The following is a 24615-nucleotide window of genomic DNA, read 5'->3' on the forward strand; positions in this document are numbered from 1 at the left end:
TATGGCGATATTATTATATAACTTGGTAATATTTGAGGGGTAGTATAACATCTCGTTGAAATTTGACTTGGGAAAAATCCGTTTGCCAAAAATAAGCTTTTTACGTCAAGCAGTTTAAGTAGAATCGTGGTTAAGAAATTATCCAACTTTTTGGAACACCCTGTATGATTTTTTAAAAAATTTCAAAATATGTAAAAAAACCAAATAAATTATGCTTGTCCAAGCGTTTTCCCAAAAGACTAACCGTTTTTTAAATAATAAATATTGTAATATTGGAGGGGCGTTTTCACCCTCTTGGAATTTGAGATTCGAGAAACCCCTCCTTATCGAACCTCTACACCCCACAGTCAATCCGTTTGCTAAAAATCAGATTTAAACATCAAGCAGTTTAAGCAGAATCGTGATTAACCAATGATCATATTTTCTGAAACACCCTGTATAAATTTATAAAAAATCTGAAAATATGTAAAACAACAAAATAAAATATACGTGTTTAAGAGTTTTTCCGAAAAACTCACCGGTTTTTAAATAAAAAATATTTTAATATTTGGGGGATAGTTTCACCCCCTTAGAATTGGAGTTTCGAAAAATCCCTTCTTATTGAACCTCTACACCCTAAAGTCAATCTGTTTTCCAAAAATCAGCTTTTTACGTCAAGCGCTTGAAGCAGGATCGTGATTAATCAATGACCAGATTTTTCGAAACACCCTGTATACATTTTTAAAAAATCTTAAAATATGTAAAAAAACAAGATAAAATATACGTGTTTAAGCGTTTTTTTCGGAAACTTGACCGTTTTTTAAATAAAAAATATTGTAATATTTGAGGGGTGGTTTCACCCTCTTGGAACTGGAATTTCGAAAAATCCCTTCTTATCGAACCTCTACACCCTAGAATCAACCTGTATGCCAAAATTGAGCTTCTTACGTTGAGCAGGATCGTGATTAATCAGTATGTCAGTCACTTAAGGATTTTATATATTAGTATAGATTAGATTAAAAAAGCCTTTTTATTTTTCATGATCATCCCTGTTTTTTTTGTGTTTCATTTCATAGTTTTCACACCTAATATTTGTTATTAAACTTGGTATTAAATATTTGATTTTCTCTCACTTACTCTATTTTTCACTTTTTTTCAATTTCTTAAGCTCGTTTCTATATTACTTAGTTTCCAAAAAATATTGTCTCAACTCAAAAGGAAATATTCCACGAAACTATATACGCATTATTAATAAACCACAATTGGAAATTATCCCAATTATCCCCAATTTTCCTTTTACGTGTGTCTCCCGTAAAACCTTTATTAACGTAGCAGCGTTGAATAATGAATCGTTGTTTGCCGCTTGAATATTTTATTTCGGTCTTCTCCCAGTCAAAATTTCTCTGCGACATGCGATTAGAATGCGAAGGGGAGGTCAAACCTGGTCGATTGTCGTTTATAACGTTATGGAGAAGAAATTATTTATATTTTAACGGAATTCTTGTACAGAAATATCAGTGATAGTTCTGCCTCTAAGAGATGCGAGACCTTGTTGTTGGGGAAGCTCCTAGTCAGATGCTAGCTAGTGGGAACTAGGGGTGATCTGACACTTTGGCTGGGTCTAAGGAGCATCTCACTGTCTCGTCCCTGGCTGTCGTGTCGTGGCCGGGAAATTGCACCAAGACGTATACTAAGGGCTGGCAAAGGTTAGTCTTGGGTCGAGATTTCCGTATGTAAGAAGAGTACAATGCGTTTATAATGTACTGAACAAAGAGAGAACAGTAAACACGTTGCCAAACGTATGAAATAAACCGAGAAACTATACACATTGCTTGTTGCACGTGGAAGGGGATAATAGCAGATTTGTCTCAGTCGACCAGTTGACCCAATCAGTTTCTCTGTCAGTAATTAAAGTTCTAGGGAAAGGTGTACATCATGCGTTCAGCTTCACGATTTAATTACGTCTAGTGATACTTTATTTCTTTATTTATTAACGAGTCGTTGTAATTTTCCCTACAGCTTGAAAATTTTTAAGTGCCAGTTAGAAACACTTACATTTTTGGTAAAAATAAGTGGAATTGAGTTGGTGTTCGACAGTGGTCGCGCTATTAGAACTCTGAATTCAAAAATCAATATCCCGAAATCCATTAGAAATAATTGATTGTAGTTTTTCAAAAACTTTCTTCGCAGAGAGTATGTAAAAATCTTTATAAATAAAAAAGTTACACGATTGCTGAAAACTGCTATGCACTAAAACTAAATGGATGGGTTGTTTAGAATTTTAGAATGGAAAAAACAACCTTATCGAATTTTTCTTACGTAAACATATTGTAAATGATCCGATCTTCAAAATAAAAAAAGCTTCAATATCTGAGTGGTTCTAAAGTTATGGCGTGTTATGTGTTAAAAAGTTGAGTTTTTAAATTATCGCGATTACTGACGTTTTCTCGTTATAAAAAAATGGACACCCTAACGATATTCTTATAATTCCATTTCAGATGCTCAGAAACATATCTAATGAAAATGCGATTGGAAATCCCTATGCGATTTACTTCCACACACGTAAATACCGACCCAAAAGTAACAGTTGCCAGCACGGTATAGCCAGATGAGACTACCGTGTCCGTCATACCAGGCACCCTTTACTGTCTGTGGTAAGGTTGCCACCTTTTTGAAAAGTAAAAAAAGGACATTGTACTATAAAACTCGCGAGGGGGGGGGGGTTGTTAAGCTGTCGATTGCGCCGATTGTAAATCGTTACCACTTGTTTCTTTAAAATTTTGGCTGTACTTAAACTGCCGTTAAACGGTAGCTTACTAAAATGCCGTTAATAGGTATGACGTCGTTGATATGACGCACATGACGGCTTTATGAAATTTCGGAATTTTATAAGGACTAACCAACACTATCCACCCCACCAAATAACCAACTTAACCAACGCAACTAACCTCGACACTTATAAAAAATATAAAAAAATATATAAATTAGTAAAAACCAACCAACCCCACCAAATAACCACGCTAACCAACCCGACAAATAACTAAACCAATCCAACCAAAAAGAGTGAAACCATTGCAATAAGATCACGCTATAAGCAAAAAAAAATATAAAAAAGTGTTGGTCGGCGTGAGATTTGAACCACGGACCATTCGCTCACGAAGCGATAGCCTCAGCCACGGAGCCACAGGTGCTCTTGCAAAATGCTTATAGCTAGGCATTACTTTCCGCCGACATGAACGACGTCACAATATCTATTAACGGCATTTTAGTAGGCTACCGTTTAACGGCTGTTTAAGTACATCGTAAAATTTTGAAAAGTTTTTTTAAAGATCAAAATGGGTAAATATTAAACAATCTATTTCAGATTAAACGGGGAGTTCTAAATAATTTTGCCTATTCTAAACAAGAAACAATTAGTATTTATAAGTTCTATAACATGTCTAATTAAATTTGGACAAAAAAATATTTCTGTTTGCTGTTGAAAATTTTCTTAGGGATAATACGTGAATAAAAAGGACTTTTTAGGTCAAAAAAAGTCAAAAGGAAGTTATTCTAAAAAAGGACTGTCCAAAAAAGGACTGTTCATAAAAGGACTGTAGATGTATCACACGGGCAGAAGGTGTGGAGGGCTCTTAGCTGAACCGCCCGGACCTAGATACAATCTCACCAAAAACCTAAATCCTACGATGGCAGGACCAGGACAAAGAACTGCGTGGCTAGATAGAAGACTAGCCTCTGCTGATTTCAGCCTTGGACACCAAGGGGCAACCCATTGTATTCTCGTCCCATTTACTTCTTTATGCGGGACTCTGTAGAAGTGAACGAACTAACCCTTGCGGTGTATCACCAAAAAGGATCACCAGAACTCCAATGTAAGGACATCGAGTTGGCGAGTCATCAACTCGAGAGAGGAAGGCCATGGTCACGTCCCCACAATAGGAATTAACCTCAAATCAAAGGAGGCAATAGAAAAAGGGAGATAGATATCCCCGTTATAGTAGGTAGATCCGGGACAACACCGGTATCAGGTCTAAGTAGAGACCAAGTTAAAGAGGTGGAGAAAATGGAGACAGATCCTCCAGCCTCCACCTAAAGGGTACCTCAGCGAGAGACAAGCTCCTCGTCTGTGAAGGGCACGGAGGGCTAAACCCCAACCGTGGAATACTACTAAACCCCAACCGTGTATACCCTTGTAGGAGGTAGGTGTCCACTCCTCTGAGGATAACCAGTTGTTGTCAGAGGATGATGGAAACTACCCTGTCCCCCTACAACAGGAAGATCCCCATATATGATCAGTTATAGACTGTATGATGAGAATCATGAAAGTCAAGCTTTAATGCCAACGGATTGCTTAATACATTTTCCATTTCTGTCCCCACAAAAAATCGAGTATGCTCTGTGTTGCTTGGCCCCATAGCAACAAATATCTTCAAACCATTTTTACCATATTTATTCCTTCAACATTCCGTTTCGTTATAACAAAATCTCTTGATATCGTTGTTTTCGTAAATGGAATAATGACATGAATGCATTGTCCTTCATCTTTAACATTTTGCAGCTGCAGATTTGTCAACTCGATACGCCGGCAGTCTCCCGCAAGTCCCACTATCAATGAAACTTTTGTCAGGAAATAAGTTTTATCATCGACTTCCAACAAAAAACGAGTTATGTCTTATTTTCTTAAAATTCTCGATTTTTTTGACCGAAATCCTTCCGATTTTCTTTTTAGAAATGCAATTAAATGGACGTACTTACTAATATCTGTATTTTTCTTTACTGATATAACTGAACGTAGCATGGAATAATATACCCAAAATGATGAAGCCTTCCTATGTTTTGAAAGATGTTCAAAATATTCCAGGAGAACCTTTTCGTTACTACTATTCTTGATTCCTTTCCCTTTATAGCAATCTTCAAATTTTACATAGGTTTGCTCGTACGTTTGTCTTGATTTTTCGGGAAGTAGGGAATCGACAACGTTTTGCGCAACGCCTTCAATATCCGAAGGGACACTTTCAGAATCAGAATCACCCATGTTAATATTATTTTTTGCTTTTTGTTAAAACTGAACGTTTAACACAAAATTGAACATCAATAATTGAGTTGTCAAAGTCAAAATGGAAATAATTAACAAGCACGGTTACCACGGCGTCGACTAAAGGTCTGTTCTCAGAAGAATCCCTGACTAGTCAGCGCGTTTCTTATTGGTTGAAATGTGTAGAAACCAGACTAACAATCAGGTTTCTACGCATTTTAACCAATGAGAAACGTGCTGACTAGTCAGGGATTCTTCTGAGAACAGACCTTAATATGGGCACCTGATAATTTTGAATTTTAATTTTTATGAGGATATCGCTCATATTTTCAATTAAATCAAATCTCTTTGGATCGTTCCTCGTGTCGCATCGTAGATTAAATTTTTAATGATACACGTTCGATACGAACTTTTTAATGAAACTTGTGTAACTAAACCTAAGAATTTGTAGAAACGTTATCGAACTTGTATCATTAATAACTATAATAACACACAACAATGTAGAAAATATTCTTAAGTCATAAACTTTTTATATTGATATTTAGGTGACTAACAAATCTTTGCAAATCAGAAGATGAAAAGACAAATAAATTTCAATGAAATATACCATTAGCCACTTTATTAAAACTAACATATATAATATTTAAAATACATATACTTGTATACTTGTTTCGGGGTAAGAACCATTATTAAGCTAATAAGGATCATACGACATAAAATGATTTTAAAATGACTTAAAATCCTTCTGGAGGTTGATGCTGTAATCTAAAATTTCACTATGATATTGATATTTTACGTGTTTTACAAATATACATATTTGGACAAGTAACATGCAGATAATGCCATACGATCGAAAAAAACCGCGTCAAAGACGGCTGGGGAATGACAATCGATGATAATTTTGGCGAGATCAAGCCCTAGACGTCATTTACTTAGCCCGTACTCCTTTTTATTTTTTAATGACGCTTATTGCGTTGACCTTAAGAAGGTTGTAATTTATTTTCGTATTGAGTAAAAATGATTTTTAAATGGTGTAGTTTAAAATTCAAGAAAAAAAACAATATTTTGGAAATAGATTTGTGTGTCTGGAAACTTTATATCCTTTCTTAATATTAATTTTTGATAAGTTTTATGTCAATTATCATCAATCGTCGTTTCCCAGCTGTCTTTTTTTTTCTCATACAGTAAATTAATTTTACTTTTAATATCGTAGTGAACTTATTCATATCAAATCAACTCTTAACAACCATACTCACTCATAAAGCAAGGTTGACGTACGCAACGTAAGTACGCTATATTTTTTTCCATTTTATTTTGAGAAAATATATATATTTTTTAATTTAATTAGACACCCTGCATGTGTATATTTATTTCTCTAATATACGTAATTGCATTAGTAAATTTGGTAGCTCTCTGTCTAAGCTATTATATAGCTCATTATCTAAAATAAATACTTACATGTGTATATTAATATTCAATTTAATGCTAGTTAGTATTTACACAGGTTTAATTTACACTCAACGAGCCGATTAAAGTTAATTAGGTTTTCTAATATTTATTTGAAATCAAGTTTTTTTAAACGGTTTCTTAATAACGTATGACAGTTTTATTGGATATAAATCAACAATTTTTTATTAGGTATTTTTTTATATTTATTAACAATAAATTATATTCATTTTTAATTTGGTTTTTCATAAAATCTTAGATTGTAGCGATTAATACTTATCGATCTGAAAGCAATAATAACAATAATACGTTGTAATTGTTTACTCTACATGGTTGTAAATATACGTATTTCCTCTATAATAAATTAATTGAGATTAGTATAGGCAAAGTTTACAGTGGATTGGTTGTTAGGATTATGCACATATGTTGCTGGAACGAGAAGAAAATATTGTCATTTAGAATAAATTTTAACTGGCAAACTTCTTACATAAACTTGGCGAATTTCAGACTTGATAAAATAGCGGATGAAAAAACGAAAGTTAAAATTACTAAACTAACTTAAACCAATTTTATAATCGATGGGTTTACTATTTGTAATATAGTGATATACTGATGCTTCCAAAACCAAAGCAGGAAGAGGAATATTTGGGCCAAAAACTAAATATTCCGAACCAGTGGGAACCTATCCCAGCATCCATTAGGCAAAAATCAATGCTATTGAAAGATGCGTACAACTTATCTTAGATCCCAAGAAGCATTTTTTGTTTTATAAGTGTGTTAGGAAACTTCCCAAACTATACAACCTAAACGCATCTAGAATGGTTGTCGTGAGTTATTGGTAACCATTTTTATATATGTTTTATATAACACTTATATGCCCTAAACGGTCCATTTTATAACTGTTCCTATGGTAACCCTTAACACTCAAGGTGTGCAACCAAAGTTCTGAAAACTCTCTCAACACCTTTATATATACCATATCGAGTTACCGCTATAAAACTGAAAAAGGGTATATAATAGTTATACATATAGTGGTGTTGAGAAGGCTCCCAGACCTCTATAGAAATATCGCGCATGCGCGTTTTTTGAAAATAAACTTGTTTCGTTCTGACTAACTACTTTAATATTTGCCTCTTTTTTTAACATAAAAATTGTCCTACGCAGATAATCCAGACCAGACACAAAAGAGACAAAATGATGACATTCCTCTGTCATAGCCTACAAAAGCGTTTGCGTTATGCAAATGACTTTATAGAAATTACTGGCTTAATAAAATCTATTGTGCCTAGCCAGAGTACTAAATACATATGCGATATTAAATTTACTGTGCGAAAATCTCCAAAAAACACATGCGCCCCCAAAAGCAGAATTATTTAATAGATTTTTTTATAAACAAAAAAAATATGGTAAAATTTTTGTAATGAAAGTCAAATTTATTAATATAAATAATTGAACATACGACTTTTTTAATACATAGAAATAACTGGCAACTGGCCAAAATATAGTTTTGTACCAGTTTTCAACGTTATCTTAGAAATACTCATTGTCGCCAAAAATGAAGACATCAATAATAATGGCGTCCATTATATTTAAAGTGCTATATATTACTTTAGGGAAGCAAGCTTTTGACAACATACTCATCAATCATTATATAAATTTGGTTACTTAAGGTTACGTAAGTGAGTTTGGGTTATTTAAAACGCCAATTTTAGTGTTTTATACAACTAAAGGTGATACAAATCACCATTATAAATGCCGGGGTGTTTATAGCTACCTTTAGTCACCCAGAAAACCTTTATGTAACCCGTGGTGTCGACTGTAGCGACTCCCTGCGAACGAAGTTTGACATTACAGCAATTTGACAGAAAATGTGCTGAAAACAAAACATAACCTCATAAAATTGAAATAATACTGTTTTGGTTTTGATTCAGTTTGATCTATATTTAAAGTTGTAGGAGTTTGCAAAAGAGTTCTAGGGTACTTTGGTACTTTGGTAGAACAGTTATGAATGAATTTACTATAGAAAAAAGCTCTTTAAGTGCAGAATGTGTAATGTTAAAGCTCAGAGCTCATTCTCTTATGTTAGAACGAAGTCTTTCCTCCTTACCACATTCATTAATAGAGGCTTCTTCTTCTCTCTCCCTTATAACCAGACATCTTCCTGTTCCTGATCGTTTTGGCAACTTTCTGTTGGAAATATCTCAGGTTGATCCTGATCTCTGCTTGTGGATGGTAAATTTGGATGTTGGCTTTTAATATTGGTAGATGTAGTTTGAATGAGGTTTGGATTATTCCCATTTTTTTTTAAATTCTGAAGAAGCTTTCTTTGGAACGAATTTTTGTGTTTTATTCAGTTTATTTTTTTATTATTCATTATAATACCGAATTGCTTGCTTGCTAATATATTATATTAGACCGGAAGACCGCTTGGACTGGAAAACCGGATATCTGAAAGACCGAAATAACAGTTTTGGTTGTTGTGCCAATGAGCATATACCTCATGATACCGTATTAAAAAATGTAAATAGAAAGTTCTTGTGCCTGAAACGTTAAGTAAAGACGGTAACGTAATAAATACGGTATTTTGAGGGGTAAATTAGATTTCTCGAAATATATCGTAAGAGTTTCGGGACAGATGTCCGTTACCGTTATAACGTTATTGATCTAACTTAAAATTCTCATTGTTTATGTTCACATTTCCGGAATATTCTTGATTTCTTGTCCAACATTCTCTTTACTTATGAAAAATGAAAAAAGTATTGAAAGCTGCTGTTCTTGGAGATATAAATGGAGTGGACATAAGAAGCTATTTTACATATATTTTAAATAATAGAGTAGACACTATTGAATATCGGCCCGAGTTTCACGGACATTTTAATTTATACAGGGTGGTCCGAACTGTATTCGGGAAACTTCGGCAGCACATCCTGTAGATAAAAATAAGTAAAAAAGTTCGTATAAATGTATGTCCTAAAATGCTTAGTTTCGGAGATACAGGGTGTAAAAGTTTCATTTTTATTTCGATTTTTTCCAAATAATTTCTGGAGTAACGTCAATATTTGGATGAAAATTGGTGTCTGGGAGTTTTTTGACATGAAAAATTTGATTTTGATGTTAATATGTCTCCTACTTGTAGAGAACGCCACCTACATGTGCTTTAACTGTTTTAAAGAGCAATAACTTTTCGTCCGTACCTGCATAAAACTACGGAGTAAAAAAAATATCCATTTCCATGACTTTTTACGTAAAAAATGTCTCTTGGTAAAAATCGCTACGAGCAACCATTCTCAAGATATTTAGAATGAAAATAGTCAATACATGTCATTATTGACAAAAAATAAACACGTTGAGTAGATAGTTACTTGACTGAAATAGTAAATTTGGGAATTTTTTTTTTAAATTAATCATAAACTTTTCTGCGAAAAAATGATGATAAAACAGTTTCTGTTGAACTTTTAGCACAAAAACATTTCAAATTTATGATTTCAGTCTAATAACTATTTAGTCAATATTTTTAATTTATGTCAATTATGATAGGTATTGATAATTTCGATTCCAAATATCTCGAAAAGTATCTTGTAGCGATTTTTAACAAGAGACATTTTTTACGTAAAAAACTTTGTAAATGTATATTTTTTACTCAGCAGTTTTATATAGGTACGGACGAAAAGTTATTACTCTTCAAACCAGTTAAAAATATGTAGGTGGCGCCCTCTATAAGTAAGAGTCATATTGACATCAAAATAAATTTCTCACATCAAAAAACTTCCAGGTATCAATTTTCATCCAAATATTGAGGTTACTTCATAAATTATTTGGAAAAAATCGAAATAAAAATGAAATTTCTACACCCTATATTTCCGAAACTAAGCATTTTAGGACATACATTTATACGAAGTTTTTTACTTATTTTTATCTGCAGAATATGCTGCCAAAGTTTCCGGAATACAATTCGGAGTACCCTGTATAATATACATGAGTAATCCATGGAGGTAAGATGCTTTACTTAAATTTTAGATGTATACTAAAAAATAATACTAGATTACTAGACTAGCAATGCCTTAAACATACATAAAAATAAATTACATAGCATGTTCCTGGCCGTATTATACCGAATGTTAAAAAAAAGACGGCGTCCAGTTGGCTTGGAAATGAACATCGATTACATTCCCCATATAATTATACATATAAAATGACAGCGATCCTCACTTCAGAGTCATCGCAGACGCCGATTTTTTTCGATTATACAATACCTAGAGTAGGAGAACGCAATCAGCTTTACACAAAAACCGGTACCCAAATCGTTTTTTACAAGTTTTTTGATTTTCTTATTAACATTTATTATCACATTACCGGTACCGGTACCGAAATCGGTATACCGGCCTTGAAAAAGACAATACCGATACCGGAATATTTCAAAAGCACCGGTTCTGGTACCGGTATACCGGAAGACCGAACATGTCTACCACGCTTAGCCTCGCATTTTTTGTCTCGCCTCGGGTCACCTTGGCGAGTGTGTAGTTTCAGCATAACAGCAAATCAGTTATTTTAGTTAGTACCTATGGAAACACCTATTTTGTTATAAATTATTATCTAATCGATTACCTATATCAACATTTATAATGACCGTACATCCTTAATTGTATAATAATTATTAGTAGTGGGAACTATCGAATAAATACTATCGAAACATTCGATAGTTGCAATTCATTCGAGTAATTCGATAGCTAGTAAAAAAACATTCGTTGAAAACTATTCGAATAAAAATTATCGAATAGATTCATGCTATCTGCCTTGAAATATTGTATTCTAGTAATTCGGCAGCAAAAACCATTCATTTATAAAATTCATTCATTTATCAAATTCATTTATTCGTCAGGATCGATTATAATAAAATATTAACTGGATTTTAGTTGTCGCCCGGCGACGTAGGTTTCTTTCCGAGAAACCCGACAGCGGTCGGTGGCAATGCTATGAAAGAAGCCGGCATCTTTGATTTTTGCGGAGTCATATAAAGATAAGGACACATTATTTTTTTTATTGAGGTGCTAGTATTTACACAGAAAATACATTATGAAGGGCGCTGTTGCCATATATTGGTATTAGTTGATATTAGCAAAGAATATTATTGTTTGGCTTTAGTTAGTTAGCGATAGTATGTATAAATATTTTGCTTTTTTTTATTAATATTCTGTTGTTAGGTTAGGTTAGGTTACATAATAAAATATTTTGGATGCAGGAAAATTATTTTTAATGTTTTTAAGCAAAGACTGGTTTAATAAAAATAATAATAACAGTAATAATTTGTTATACCTATAACAACAAAATTTAAAATAATTTAATATAAACATTTTTTTACGTAGTAGCAAAATATAAACAACAAATTAGATGTCAAAATTATTTATATTAGGTCCTATTTAAAAATAATATAGTCTTTAAAGTTTTTGTGGCAACGTTGGTTTATTAAATAATAATAATTACAGAACTAATTTGTTGTATTAACAACAAACTTTAAAATCATGAAATATAAACATTTATTAATTTTCTAAGCATGCAGTGTAATGGAAGGAAAATATAAATAAAAAATTAGAAATCAAAATTATTTATATTAGGTACTTTATATTACTATTTAAAAATAATATTTACTTTTACTGGCATTTACTTTAAAAAATAAATGAAATATTTCTTCGCAAAAAACTACATGTAAGAGAATTAGCATAAACAAAAACAAACATTGTTAACTTTTTTTTTTTAAATTGGCACGTGTAAAACTTTCAATTTAATTTTTCACCCCATAGTTTGAGTTCGAGAACCCCATTTACTTAACCACATTACTTAAATATGATTATTAAGTTCAACTAATTCGTATTATTAAAACATCTAAAATACAAATATGTATTTTTAAAATTAATTCTAAGTTCATCTCATCTCTCTTAAAAATTGCTACTTCTCAAAATTTCCCATTAAAAAATAGACTACGGAAAATCACACAAATTTTCGGCAAAATGTTGACACCTGCACACTGTGTGCGTGTGCATTCAATTAAAAAAAACTACTATTTTAGTATTTTAAATATTTTAATAAACGCCAAAATAGCACAGTATTTATAAGGTGAAGTTATAAAAATTTGGAAGAACTAATAATGCCACTGACGCACACAAAAATCAAACGAATACTAAATTTCATTTATCAAAAGCATTCGATAGTCGTGGCTCAACGATAACCATTTAGTCGCACGGCGAGGTTGTCACATATGCTTTAGTATACAAATGAATGAAGGATTTTATTCGAATAAAACCATTCGATAGTTGAAATCATTCATTCAGTAACCATTCGATAGTCTAATTCATTCGATAGTTCCCATCGCTAATAATTATTATAATGTCTTGGCGCGTAGCACAATAATTATAAAAGCATAACATATTTATGTATTTCGATTACTAAGTAAATCTAAACGCAATGTGCACTTAAGAATATAAAGTATTTAATCAGTAGAACATGTTGCTGTTCAGTTGTACCCAGTTACTTCAATGATGTTTGGTTTTTCATATATCATTAAAAACTGAAGATCTCAATAGTTTTTTTTTGCTTCACCACAATCATGACAATATCTTGGAATAACATATCGAGACCATAAACCAAAACTTTTGTTATTTGTAACACACGTGCAAACTAATTTACCATGTAATGACTTTCCTCCTTGATATTAACTATAGTTTGATGTTTGTCCCTCAACAATTTTTTCGTTAAACCTAGGCAAATATATTTATAGTCGCTGTTACCTTATCATTGTTTAATGCGACTGATAAAGATATTTATAAAGCATTTCGTCGCAATGTCGCGTGGGTGCTACAGTGAAATTTGTGTTTTGCAACATCTTGCCGGGTCCGTGTAAAAAATGAACGATTTTTTCGATATTTGAGTGAAAATGCCTTTGCTTCGCTGGACTTTTCCAAAGCTAAAGCTGGAGGTAAGGGATATGTTTCTGTGTAGAATAAATAACTTATAGAAATACTGAACTGGTATTAATCTAAGATTTTATTCGATGGTTTTCATTAATCTAATAATCTGCAAGTTTTTACCCTTATCTAGTGTAGTAATATTCTACTAGTAATAATATTCTACACTGAAAAAATGAATTTGTGAATTTAATAACAATATTGATGGTTATTTTCTTGCCTCAGATTATCGTAGTAAATTTACCATCCGTTCTTTAGTTTTACAACACGTTTGTAAAATCGCTGTATGGCTAATTTGTATGTATGGAAATATGTTATAATATATCTTTATATTCACCAATATTCTTTGTGAATTTATGTAAAAAATATGTATCTCAAAGTAAATTTACTTACTTACTTACTGCCATTACCCGCTGACGAGTATTTGACACGCATCAGAAGATGGTTACGCAAGGCGTTTCCTGTCATGAGCTTTTCTGTGACAGAAAAGCCCGTTACGTGATGTTATCTCTCTTCCGCACTCCGGACATTCAAAAATCTCATTACTTTGTTGCCTCTTTACTTTTTGGTTGTCATTATTAACTGAAGTTACAATTCTCCTCCATTGCGTTCTATTGTGCGCTGCTTCCTCCCACTGATGCTGCATACTTATCCCCTTTAAGTTTTCATGAAAAACATCCTTGTATCTTTTGAGTTGTCCATCCGGTTTTCTCTTACCCTCTACAAGTTCACCGTAAAGAGGAGATTTCGGTAGGCGGTTTTCTTACATCATTACATAGAGATTTAGTAATCATGACTTCATCGCTCTCGCAGCTTGCTTTTTGAAGGACTGATACGTTTGAGACATTGTGGTACCATTTGATTCTTTACAGTTATCTAAAGTGTCTCTGTTACAACTTGTTTAATGCGCTCGTGTGCCGGCGATCCTCTTTTCTGCAGTTTGCTGTCCACTATAATAGAGAGCGCTGCCATGAATATATTGAATAGGAGAGGAGCTAGGACACATCCCTGCCTAACTCCTGTATTTGTCAGGAAGGGATTTGCGATTCTGGGAGGATTTTTTCTATATCTGGGTGGAGGCGGTTTGACATAATTTTTGCGAGAACTTTTCCTCCGATAACCAGTAGTGAAATTCCTCGGTAGTCTCCGCAATCTGATGCACTTCCTTTATTCTTAAATATAGTTTATCGCGTTGCGAAACTCCTGAGGTACCTCTCCGCCGAGGGGTGTCTCACTATTGGAATTACATGTACATTTTCTTGGCAATCGCTGGCAGTCATTGGCAGTCTTATGGAAGTCGCCTATAATAATTACATGGCAGTCATAGGCAGTCTTCTTCGTAGTCTTGGCAGTCGCTTGACAGTGAAAGATTATTTTGGCAGTACGTGTACATTTTTCACCCGAGTGAGACACCCCTCGCTCTCCGCTTTCCCATATGACAAATAAGAGAGCCTTAAGATGACCAATAAGTTCTTTACTTGCACACTTATAGATTTCCGCTGGAATCGCGTCAGAGCCAACCGATTTGTTGTTTTTAAGTTGTTTTATGGAGGCCTTTATTTCCTGTTCCGTTATTGGGATATCTAATACATCGATATTGTGCCTTGAATGGGCAGCTTACGTTCTTAGTTGGGCAGTATACTTCTTCTACAGCCTCGAAGAATTTACGATAGTCGTGATGCGCAGCGTACTCTTGAATCTGGTTTGCTTTTTGTGACCACCAGTTATCCTTTAGTTGGCGCAGGCTTCTTCGAAGCGTGTTGTTGGCTGTTTCAAAGTTGTCCACCAGCCTTGTATTGTGTAGATTTGCAGTGACTGCTTGATGTGCTCTATGTTTTTGTTCCAACAAAGCATGCGAATGATTTTCGTTAAACCAGTCTGGTTGTTTCTTTTTGTTGGATTTTCATCATTTTTTCATTTAATCCATTCGAAACACAGTCTGAAAGAATAAATCCTCTTTTCTGCAGTTTGCTGTCCACTATAATAGAGAGCGCTGCTGCCACGCGTTTGCTTTGAAGGAAATTGATTTAAAAAAAAAATGTTAAATTGTTAAATTTTAAAATTATTAAATTGACAAGAAAAATTATGAAATTAAAAATTTATAGAGAACCGAAAAAAAATAAATTAAAAAAAAACGTCTTATTAAACTGTGGAGTGTGCGTGCAAATAGGCCCCTAGCTCTGCCGAAGAGATGGGGTGGGTTTAAAGCGCCACTGGCTTTGCACAGATAAGCCAGAAAACCCCAAGATATTCTTGGAATCTAACAAGACTTGTTATTAAAAAAAATATTAGAAAGATAAAAATTAAGGGATGAATGAAACACTAAGATAAATTAATAGAGTATTGTATAATGATATTAAATTAAAAAAAATGAACCAAATTTGATGACGTTGTATATACTAAATTTAATTAAAAATTGAAAACTGAACCGTATGTATGTACCTTGATCTCTGGAACCTTGAATCAATATAAGATAAAAAAAGGTAAGTAAAGAAAAGGGAGAAACAAATAATAGGGAAGATAAAATTTCAGTAAACGTTTACTTGTTTCTGCTTCAAACCTGATCCAGCGACGTAGTTGCCAAGCTCAGTGCTTCAGAAGGATACCACTTCCAGAGAGACGTACTGGAAAAAGTCTGTCAGAAAAAGCAAGCCAGAAAAACGCTTCGTAGAAAAATCCTCGTATAAAAGAAAAATCCTGGTCCAAAAAAAGTTCTGGTCTCAAAGCCTGGTGGAAAAATCCTGGTCTTAAAAGCCTGGTCCAAAAAAAAAAGCCCTAAAACCGAGAGCGGTATTAGGTTTACGAAATAAAAAGAAAGTTACCTAGAAGGGATAGATTGAAACAAAAAGAAACACAGCTATAATTAATTAAATAATCAAAACACGTTTCAACTGTAGAAATATAAAAAATATCATAAAAGTTACCTTGTTGGGCTTCACAAAATCTAGTTTTTTTCTAATAGATGGATGTTCAAATTGCTGGATTCAGAAAGCAGAAATTACTGGAACAGGTGGTGGTTTTAAGTTCCTCTTCCCAAGAAAATCGACGATGACAAAGAAATAAATCAAAAGGCTTTCCCTGTTAAGAAATAATTTGAATAGTACAAATCACACTAGACAAAATGGCGATCAAAAAAACTTACCAGCCACGAGCAGATTAAAATCCGGTATAAAACGGCTCAGAGATACTTTTTAAAAGGTAAGGTACAACTCAAACAGCAAAAAAGTATCCCTTATAGTTCTAGTCAGTGATTATCCCCAACAAACGGGTAAAACAGGAAAATTCCAACAAATTACACTGACTAAAACACCTGCTTTGAAGCTGAAGGGAAAAATGGGAAAACCTACATCGATCAGATAGAGTTCCGCTCGATGAAATTTGACTTATACTGCAAAGTTGCAATTTAATATTCTGGGAATTTAGAAACATTGCCAAAATAAACATTACTTAGAATTAAAAGTAAATTCCAATAACCATTCAAACACAAACATACCAAACCTTATGCCGGTGACGATGCATACACAATATTACGGAAAGGATGTCGATTATGCAATCAATAATTATCAGAAAATACAAACATCAGAACCTAAAGGAAGTACTGCCCAACCTGACAACAGCGTGTGTGCGCCGAATTCACGCATCTCAACTGATCTGAGCAATTCAAATATAAATGACATTATTAATAATAATTGTTAACCCTACAATTTGCAGAAAATAATCAAATGATAAATTTCAAAAAATATGCAGGTAAATAACTTCATTTTGAGCTCTATAATGAAATATAGGATCAAATAATATTTTAGAGACAATCCACACTTGATAGGAAATCTTCTAAGATAATACAAGGGCAAGCAGTACCGCAGAACTACTAGAAATTACGGCAAATAGGCTAACATTCAGAAACATAAACAAGTCCAGAAATTAAAGGTAATATTTTGGTGAATTTGATTATATTAGCATTAGATAATAAATTTTAATTATATTTTAGATTACTGATTGATTACTGACTTGATTACTGACTTGAGATATGGCATGGAAAGCAAAATAAATTAAGCAAAGGAGAGTAAGAAAGATAATGAAATATAGCTGTAATGAATATTTGTTTATAAAAATTAAATGCAATAAATTTATTTATCAGCATAAATAAGAGTTTGATCTAACTTGTAAGAAAAATTGGTATATATTTTTAAACCTAGTTAAAGCTAAATTTGGACTGTTACAACCCCCCCTCTCCTAACAGAGGAGAGAAGCTACGATTAAAAAGCGAAACGACGATAATTAAGACATAGTCAAAAATAGTAGAATACTCGTCCTGTTTCTGAATGTAAACACCATTAATACCAATAATATAAATAACAAGTGAATAATATATTACTTCGACGTAAGTTTGAATTGAAAATTAAGAAAATGCTAATAAAAATCCAAATCATAAATAGCCAAAGAAAAGGCCAATAAAAAAAACACTTAGTTTACGCAAAGATAACAAAAGCAAAATTCGGTAGAAGGCACACCGTCAAATCAAAAAATAAATTACTACAGAAACCCATAAAATTAATAATGAGAAAAGTTAGAAATTGATTCATGAACAACGGTTCAGTTAAATCATAATTTAGATTAAATCATTATACAAAAATATAAAAATCATAATACAGATAGATCAAATTTGGTTCACAAGAAATATTCACAAATACTTACACAATCAAATACTTATATAGCTATCTAAGAAAATGCAGAAGAGGAAAAGAAATTAATTATAATAATATATAAATCAATAATTAATCAGAAAAATCTAGGCGAGATAAATGTGAAGAAAGAATTAATACATAAAAAAAATATACCATCATAATTACATTACATAAAGCAAAATTGGTTTAGATGTTAGCTACATTCATCGATTGCAAACGACGGATCATAAAACGGTTTAAGTTCTTGAACATGCCAGATACCTTTAGAATTACCTAGCTCATCCTGTAGCTCATATGTCCAGGATCCTATTTTCCGTTTTACTAAGAATGGTCCTACAAATCCCGGAGCTAATTTAGCACTATAATATTTTGATGCATCAGATAATACCTTATTCTTTCGCCAAACCTTATCATCAACATTAAACTGTAATGGTCGCCTTCGAAGGTTATAGTGGTTGGCCTGACGAGTTCTAGCGGACTGAATCTTATTTTTGATCTGCTCATAAAGTTTTTCAAAACCTACTTGACGGTCCTTCACATAAGTATCTATATTCTTTCTATTTTCTTGAAGCTTAAGCAAATGATTATCTCCATATAAAACATGCTCCCGTCCAAACAATATACGGTTCGGGGTGTATCCGGTGGTTTCGCTAGGGGCAGAACGAATTGCACATCCCAATTCACTTAGATGCACATCCCAAGTTCGGTGGTTGTCCTTCTGAATGTAACTTCTTATCATAGTTTTAATGACCCGGTTGTGACGTTCGGTCGGATTGGCTCTAGGATTGTAACTAGAAGTATAGAATATTTTCGTATGATATAGTTCACATAATTTTTTAAATTCTTTGGACTTCATTTGCGCTCCATTGTCACAAATCAGATAAGCTGGTGTTCCATACGTTAAAAATACATCTTCTACATGTTTAATCAAAGACTTTGAGGTAGCTTTGCGACAAGGAAACATAAAAACGGCTTTACTGAAGTAATCGGAAATCACAAGTATATAACAATTACCTTGTTTAGAGCGAGGTAAGGGTCCAATGTAGTCAAGACTGATGACTTGGAATGGAACACTAATCTCAGGTCTTTCACCCATTAATCCTGCAGGTCTCTTCTGTTCTACTTTATGCTGTGCACAAACGTGACAAGATTTGACATATTTCGCAATGTCGGATTTCATTTTAGGCCAATAGTGACTATGCAAAATTTTCTTATATGTTTTATACGTTCCAAAATGTCCTGAAGCAGGAATATCATGAAAACGTTGGAGAATTTGCTTACGATGATCTTTCGGGACTACCAACTTCCATTCTTCAGACAAATCATTCAATTCTGGTATGACAGACTTCACATACTTGTATAAACGGTCATTCTCAATGCGCCATACAGGAAATTTTTCGGGATACTGTTGTACTTTATTCTTCATCTCAGTGTACCATTTATCAGTGACTTCAGGTGTATATTCCATAACATTGAGCTGTATACTATTAGATTGAACTGGTACTGCTCTTGACAGAAAATCGGGAACTATATTTTCCTTTCCTTTGCGGTGAATCATTTCAAAATCAAATTGCTGTATTCTCAATTGCCAACGAGCTAATCGTCCTTGAGGATCTTTTAATCTATGTAGCCATAATAACGAGGCGTGATCTGTAATAACTTTAAAGTGAACATGATCTAAATAATGTCTCAATTTTTCTATACTCCATATGACTGCGAGGCATTCTTTCTCGGTTACTGTGAGCTTCATTTCCTGTTTAGTTAGGGATCGAGATAAATAACTAATTACCTTTTCTCCATCTTCAAATTTTTGTGTTAAAACTGCGCCAAGACCATAAGAAGAAGCATCAGTCTGCAAATAAAATGTTTTATCGAAATCAGGACAAGTAAGCACAGGCGCGGTAACTAAACATTCTTTCAGGGCAATAAATGATTTTTGACAATCTGGAGTCCATGACCATTTAACGTTTTTCTTAGTTAGATGTAAAATTGGCGATAATAATGTTGAAAAATTCGGTACGAAGCGTCTGTACCACGAAGCAGTACCTATGAAACGGCGTATTTCCGTTATATTTTGTGGAGGTGGAATATTGACGATTGCCTCAACCTTTTCGGGATCCGGTCTTAGTCCTTTGGCGTCTACCAAATATCCTAAATATTTCAACTCCGGTTTACAAAAGTGGCACTTTTCTTTTGACACAACTAAGCCTGCTTCCTTCAGTCTGTCGAAAACAGTTTCTAAAAGTTTCAGATGGTCAGAAAATTCACTGGATATAATAATTATGTCATCAAGATAAACCATAACGTATGGCTCTAATTCTGGACCTAAAATAGTGTCGATTATACGTTGCCAAGTAGCAGGAGCGTTTGTCAATCCAAATGGCATTCTTCTAAACTGGAAAAGGCCTCTTCCAGGTACAGTAAAAGCGGTGTATTCCTTACAGGACTCAGTCAGGGGCACTTGCCAAAATGCAGACTTAATATCTATTGAACTGATAAAACGTGCGTTTCTAAGACGATCTAGAATGGCCGAAATATATGGAATAGGATACGCATCCTTTTTACTAACAGCATTAAGGCGGCGAAAGTCAATACAAAATCTATATGAACCATCTTTTTTATGTACTAAACATACTGGGCTGGACCAGGGACTCTTCGAACGCTCAATTACACCTAACTTCAACATTTCTTCTACTTCATCATCTATGATCTTTTGTTTATGTGGTGATACAGGATAGTAACGTTGTTTTATAGGTTTCGTGCCAGGTTCCAGTTCAATGTCGTGTGGTGCCACTTTACAGCAACCAAATTCAGTTCCCATAGAATCAAACTTTCGCTCAATTAAATTATTCAGTTCAGATTTTTCAAGTTCAGATAAACTCTTCACACTCTGTACGCTGCATATGTCTACAAAACTGGATTCTGATTGGTCTGTGAAATGCCAGACATCCTGACGCATGTCGGGGACAATTTCCATAGCTCGCCAAAAGTCAATACCTAATATAATCTGGTGAGACAGTTCTGGTAGTACAATAATATCTAAAATTTTTGTCTTACTTTTCAGTGTTATAGGAGTCTGAATAAAACCAATGCTGCTACAATGTTGGCCATTTGCTACGGTACAGGTGACTGACTCTTTTTGCAACTTCAAACCTAGGCTTAAAAGTAACTCATAACCTGGTAATCCAACTAAAGTTCGGGATGCTCCAGAATCTAATAAAGCTAATATTGAACAACCTAAAATTTCAATTTTTAAATATGGACGTTGATCTCCCTGTGCGTGTGATATTATGTAATCTAAAATAATTTTGTTTGGAAAATCCACATCGTTGGTCGTTACAGACTTAACTTGGGAAGCGGTCACACGACCTATTGACGTTCCCTTAAATCGTTTCCCGAGCTAGAGCATTTAGGGCAGCTGCGGATGGTAACATCTGGAGTTCCACAACGAAAACAATGGGTCTTCCTTGGACTTGTGCAATTTCTGTTTACATGTCCAGGTTTACGACAGTTCCAGCAAACTATATTCATGGGAGTTGAACAGAGTTCAGCTACATCATTGGATAAATCACTAACATTCGAGGTTTGAGCAGCGACATCTAGAGAAACATATGCAAAATCTGGTTCAACGAATTGTTGGCGTTTCCTGGAAGGCGGTACGTATGTCTCAGCTCTATATTTCTTGACTTCTAACTTCAAACATTCCTGTTCTAGCTCTTCAATAGTATTCACAACTGACAGTTGTGTTGAATAAAATGGTGACAAATTTCTGACTATAATATCTAACTGAGTAGTTTCAGGAAGTCCTCCGTATCTGCGGAAAAGTGCATTCATGCAAGATAGATAATCTATGATACCTTCAGAAACATCTTGCGTCCGTTCTAAAATCTCTTTAAATAATCTTGGTCGGTAATCTGGTGGTTCAAAATGCTGACGCAATAGTTTGGATAAGCTGGTCCAATCTGCAAATCTGGTAACATTAGATCTATACCATAACAAAGCTTTTCCTGTAAATAAATCTATGGCAGAATCAAATAGTTCTGACTCAGTAACATTACGCGCTCTGCGTAATTCATCAACTCGTTCTAAAAAATTGTGTACAGATAAACATTTATTATCACCTGTAAATTTTAAATTCCATTTGTCGATATTACGAGAGTAGTTCATTCGGTTCGTAGCTCGTATAGTTGGTACTCGTGTTGAATTATTCGGACTTATATGCTCTATGGATTCGTCTGACTCAGATAGAGGTTCTTCTTCTAACCTAATGTCTTGAAATAAGTGAGATAAATTTGGTTCTTCCTTTGAAGTAGTTTCTAACGTGTCCAGGGTAGCTAAAATATCAGCTAGCAGAGAAGATCTTTCTTGAGCTTGTTCAGCAGATATATTCAGAATTGGAATACGATCTGTTCGGCGTAATAAGTGTACTAAGCGGGACTGGGCGGATTGAAATTTCTGAGTAGCATTTCCATCAAGTAAATTACTAATAGCAGATTTAACATCACTCAAAATCTTGTGAATCTGTGTAAATTCTTCAGTGACAGAAAGGTTATAAGACGGATATGTTAGAGGTTTATTTTTCTTTTCTAGAGATAGTAATGGCCGTAATGCCGATCTCATGTCTTCCACTGTCTTAGTATCATCGACAGGAATACCCCTACAACTAAGTTCATGCATTAACATGTCCTTCTTGAGATAATTTATGTTCATTTTATAATCCATCGCGCAAATATCAAAGAAAAATCAAAACAGATCAAATACGTATAAACCAATTAAGCTTGTACAAAAAACTAAAGATATATAAATTAACACAGTATTATCAATAAGTAATAATACTAAAAATTATCAATATATTAATAACTAATAAATATTAAAAATATATTTTAATGATGGTTAAGTATATTAGGAAAATATAAATATTCCTCAACGTACTATATCAAAGTAAAAAAAAAATCTCAACTATTCAATACGTATCAAATATAAAAAATAATATTCCAGCAGATAATAAAACGCAAATACATGAATAATAAAAATAATATACTATATTGATTCAAGTTCGATTCAAGAGAGAAAAAAAATAACTATTAAAGTATTCAGTTAAATTGACTTCAATACAGGACAAAGCAGATATACAAAAAAATTCAAGGTACTGGTCAGAGTAAAAAAAACAAGTTTTTTATAGGCCCTAAGCGTTGGACGCCAAAATTTGCCACGCGTTTGCTTTGAAGGAAATTGATTTAAAAAAAAATGTTAAATTGTTAAATTTTAAAATTATTAAATTGACAAGAAAAATTATGAAATTAAAAATTTATAGAGAACCGAAAAAAAAATAAATAAAAAAAAACGTCTTATTAAACTGTGGGAGTGTAAGCGTGCCAAATAGGCCCTAGCTCTGCCGAAGAGATGGGGTGGGTTTTAAGCGCCACTGGCTTTGCACAGATAAGCCAGAAAACCCCCAAGATATTCTTGGAATCTAACAAGACTTGTTATTAAAAAAAAAAATATTAGAAAGATAAAAAATTAAGGGATGAATGAAACACTAAGATAAATTAATAGAGTATTGTATAATGATATTAAATTAAAAAAAATGAACCAAATTTGATGACGTTGTATATACTAAATTTAATTAAAAATTGAAAACTGAACCGTATGTATGTACCTTGATCTCTGGAACCTTGAATCAATATAAGATAAAAAAAGGTAAGTAAGAAAAGGGAAAACAAATAATAGGGGGAAGATAAAATTTCAGTAAACGTTACTTGTTTCTGCTTCAAACCTGATCCAGCGACGTAGTTGCCAAGCTCAGTGCTTCAGAAGGATACCACTTCCAGAGAGACGTACTGGAAAAAGTCTGTCAGAAAAAGCAAGCCAGAAAAACGCTTCGTAGAAAAATCCTCGTATAAAAAGAAAAATCCTGGTCCAAAAAAGTTCTGGTCTCAAAGCCTGGTGGAAAAATCCTGGTCTTAAAAGCCTGGTCCAAAAAAAAGCCCTAAAACCGAGAGCGGTATTAGGTTTACGAAATAAAAAGAAAGTTACCTAGAAGGGATAGATTGAAACAAAAGAAACACAGCTATAATTAATTAAATAATCAAAACACGTTTCAACTGTAGAAATATAAAAAATATCATAAAAAGTTACCTTGCTGGGCTTCACAAAAAAATCTAGTTTTTTTTCTAATAGATGGATGTTCAAATTGCTGGATTCAGAAAGCAGAAATTACTGGAACAGGTGGTGGTTTTAAGTTCCTCTTCCCAAGAAAATCGACGATGACAAAGAAATAAATCAAAAGGCTTTCCTGTTAAGAAATAATTTGAATAGTACAAATCACACTAGACAAAATGGCGATCAAAAAAACTTACCAGCCACGAGCAGATTAAAACCCGTGATAAAGCGGCTCAGAGATACTTTTTTAAAATCCCGTATAAAAACAGCTCAGAGATACTTTTTAAAGGTATATAGGTACAACTCAAACAGCAAAAGTATCCCTTATAGTTCTAGTCAGTGATTATCC

The 24615-nt window shown here is 33.5% G+C and overlaps 1 protein-coding gene across 2 annotated transcripts in view; it reads left to right on the top strand.

Annotated features, from left to right (window-relative positions):
• Positions 1–24615, top strand: part of LOC115890875 (methyltransferase-like protein 9) — a 437961-nt gene that overhangs the window by 11987 nt on the left and 401359 nt on the right. Inside the window, exon 1 of one of the 2 annotated variants that reach the window (XM_030911231.1) lies at positions 13316–13430. The exons of the other annotated variant lie outside the window; for it this stretch is intronic. Within the exon in view, the coding sequence (XP_030767091.1) occupies positions 13389–13430 (42 nt within the window). The 5' untranslated portion in view covers positions 13316–13388. Of the gene's footprint in view, positions 1–13315; positions 13431–24615 lie in introns of those variants that run through there. 2 annotated transcript variants of the gene reach the window in all.

The sequence above is a fragment of the Sitophilus oryzae genome, unplaced genomic scaffold, assembly GCF_002938485.1.
Source record: "Sitophilus oryzae breed Bouriz unplaced genomic scaffold, Soryzae_2.0 scaffold_935_pilon_pilon, whole genome shotgun sequence".
Classification (NCBI taxonomy): Eukaryota; Metazoa; Arthropoda; class Insecta; order Coleoptera; family Curculionidae; genus Sitophilus; species Sitophilus oryzae.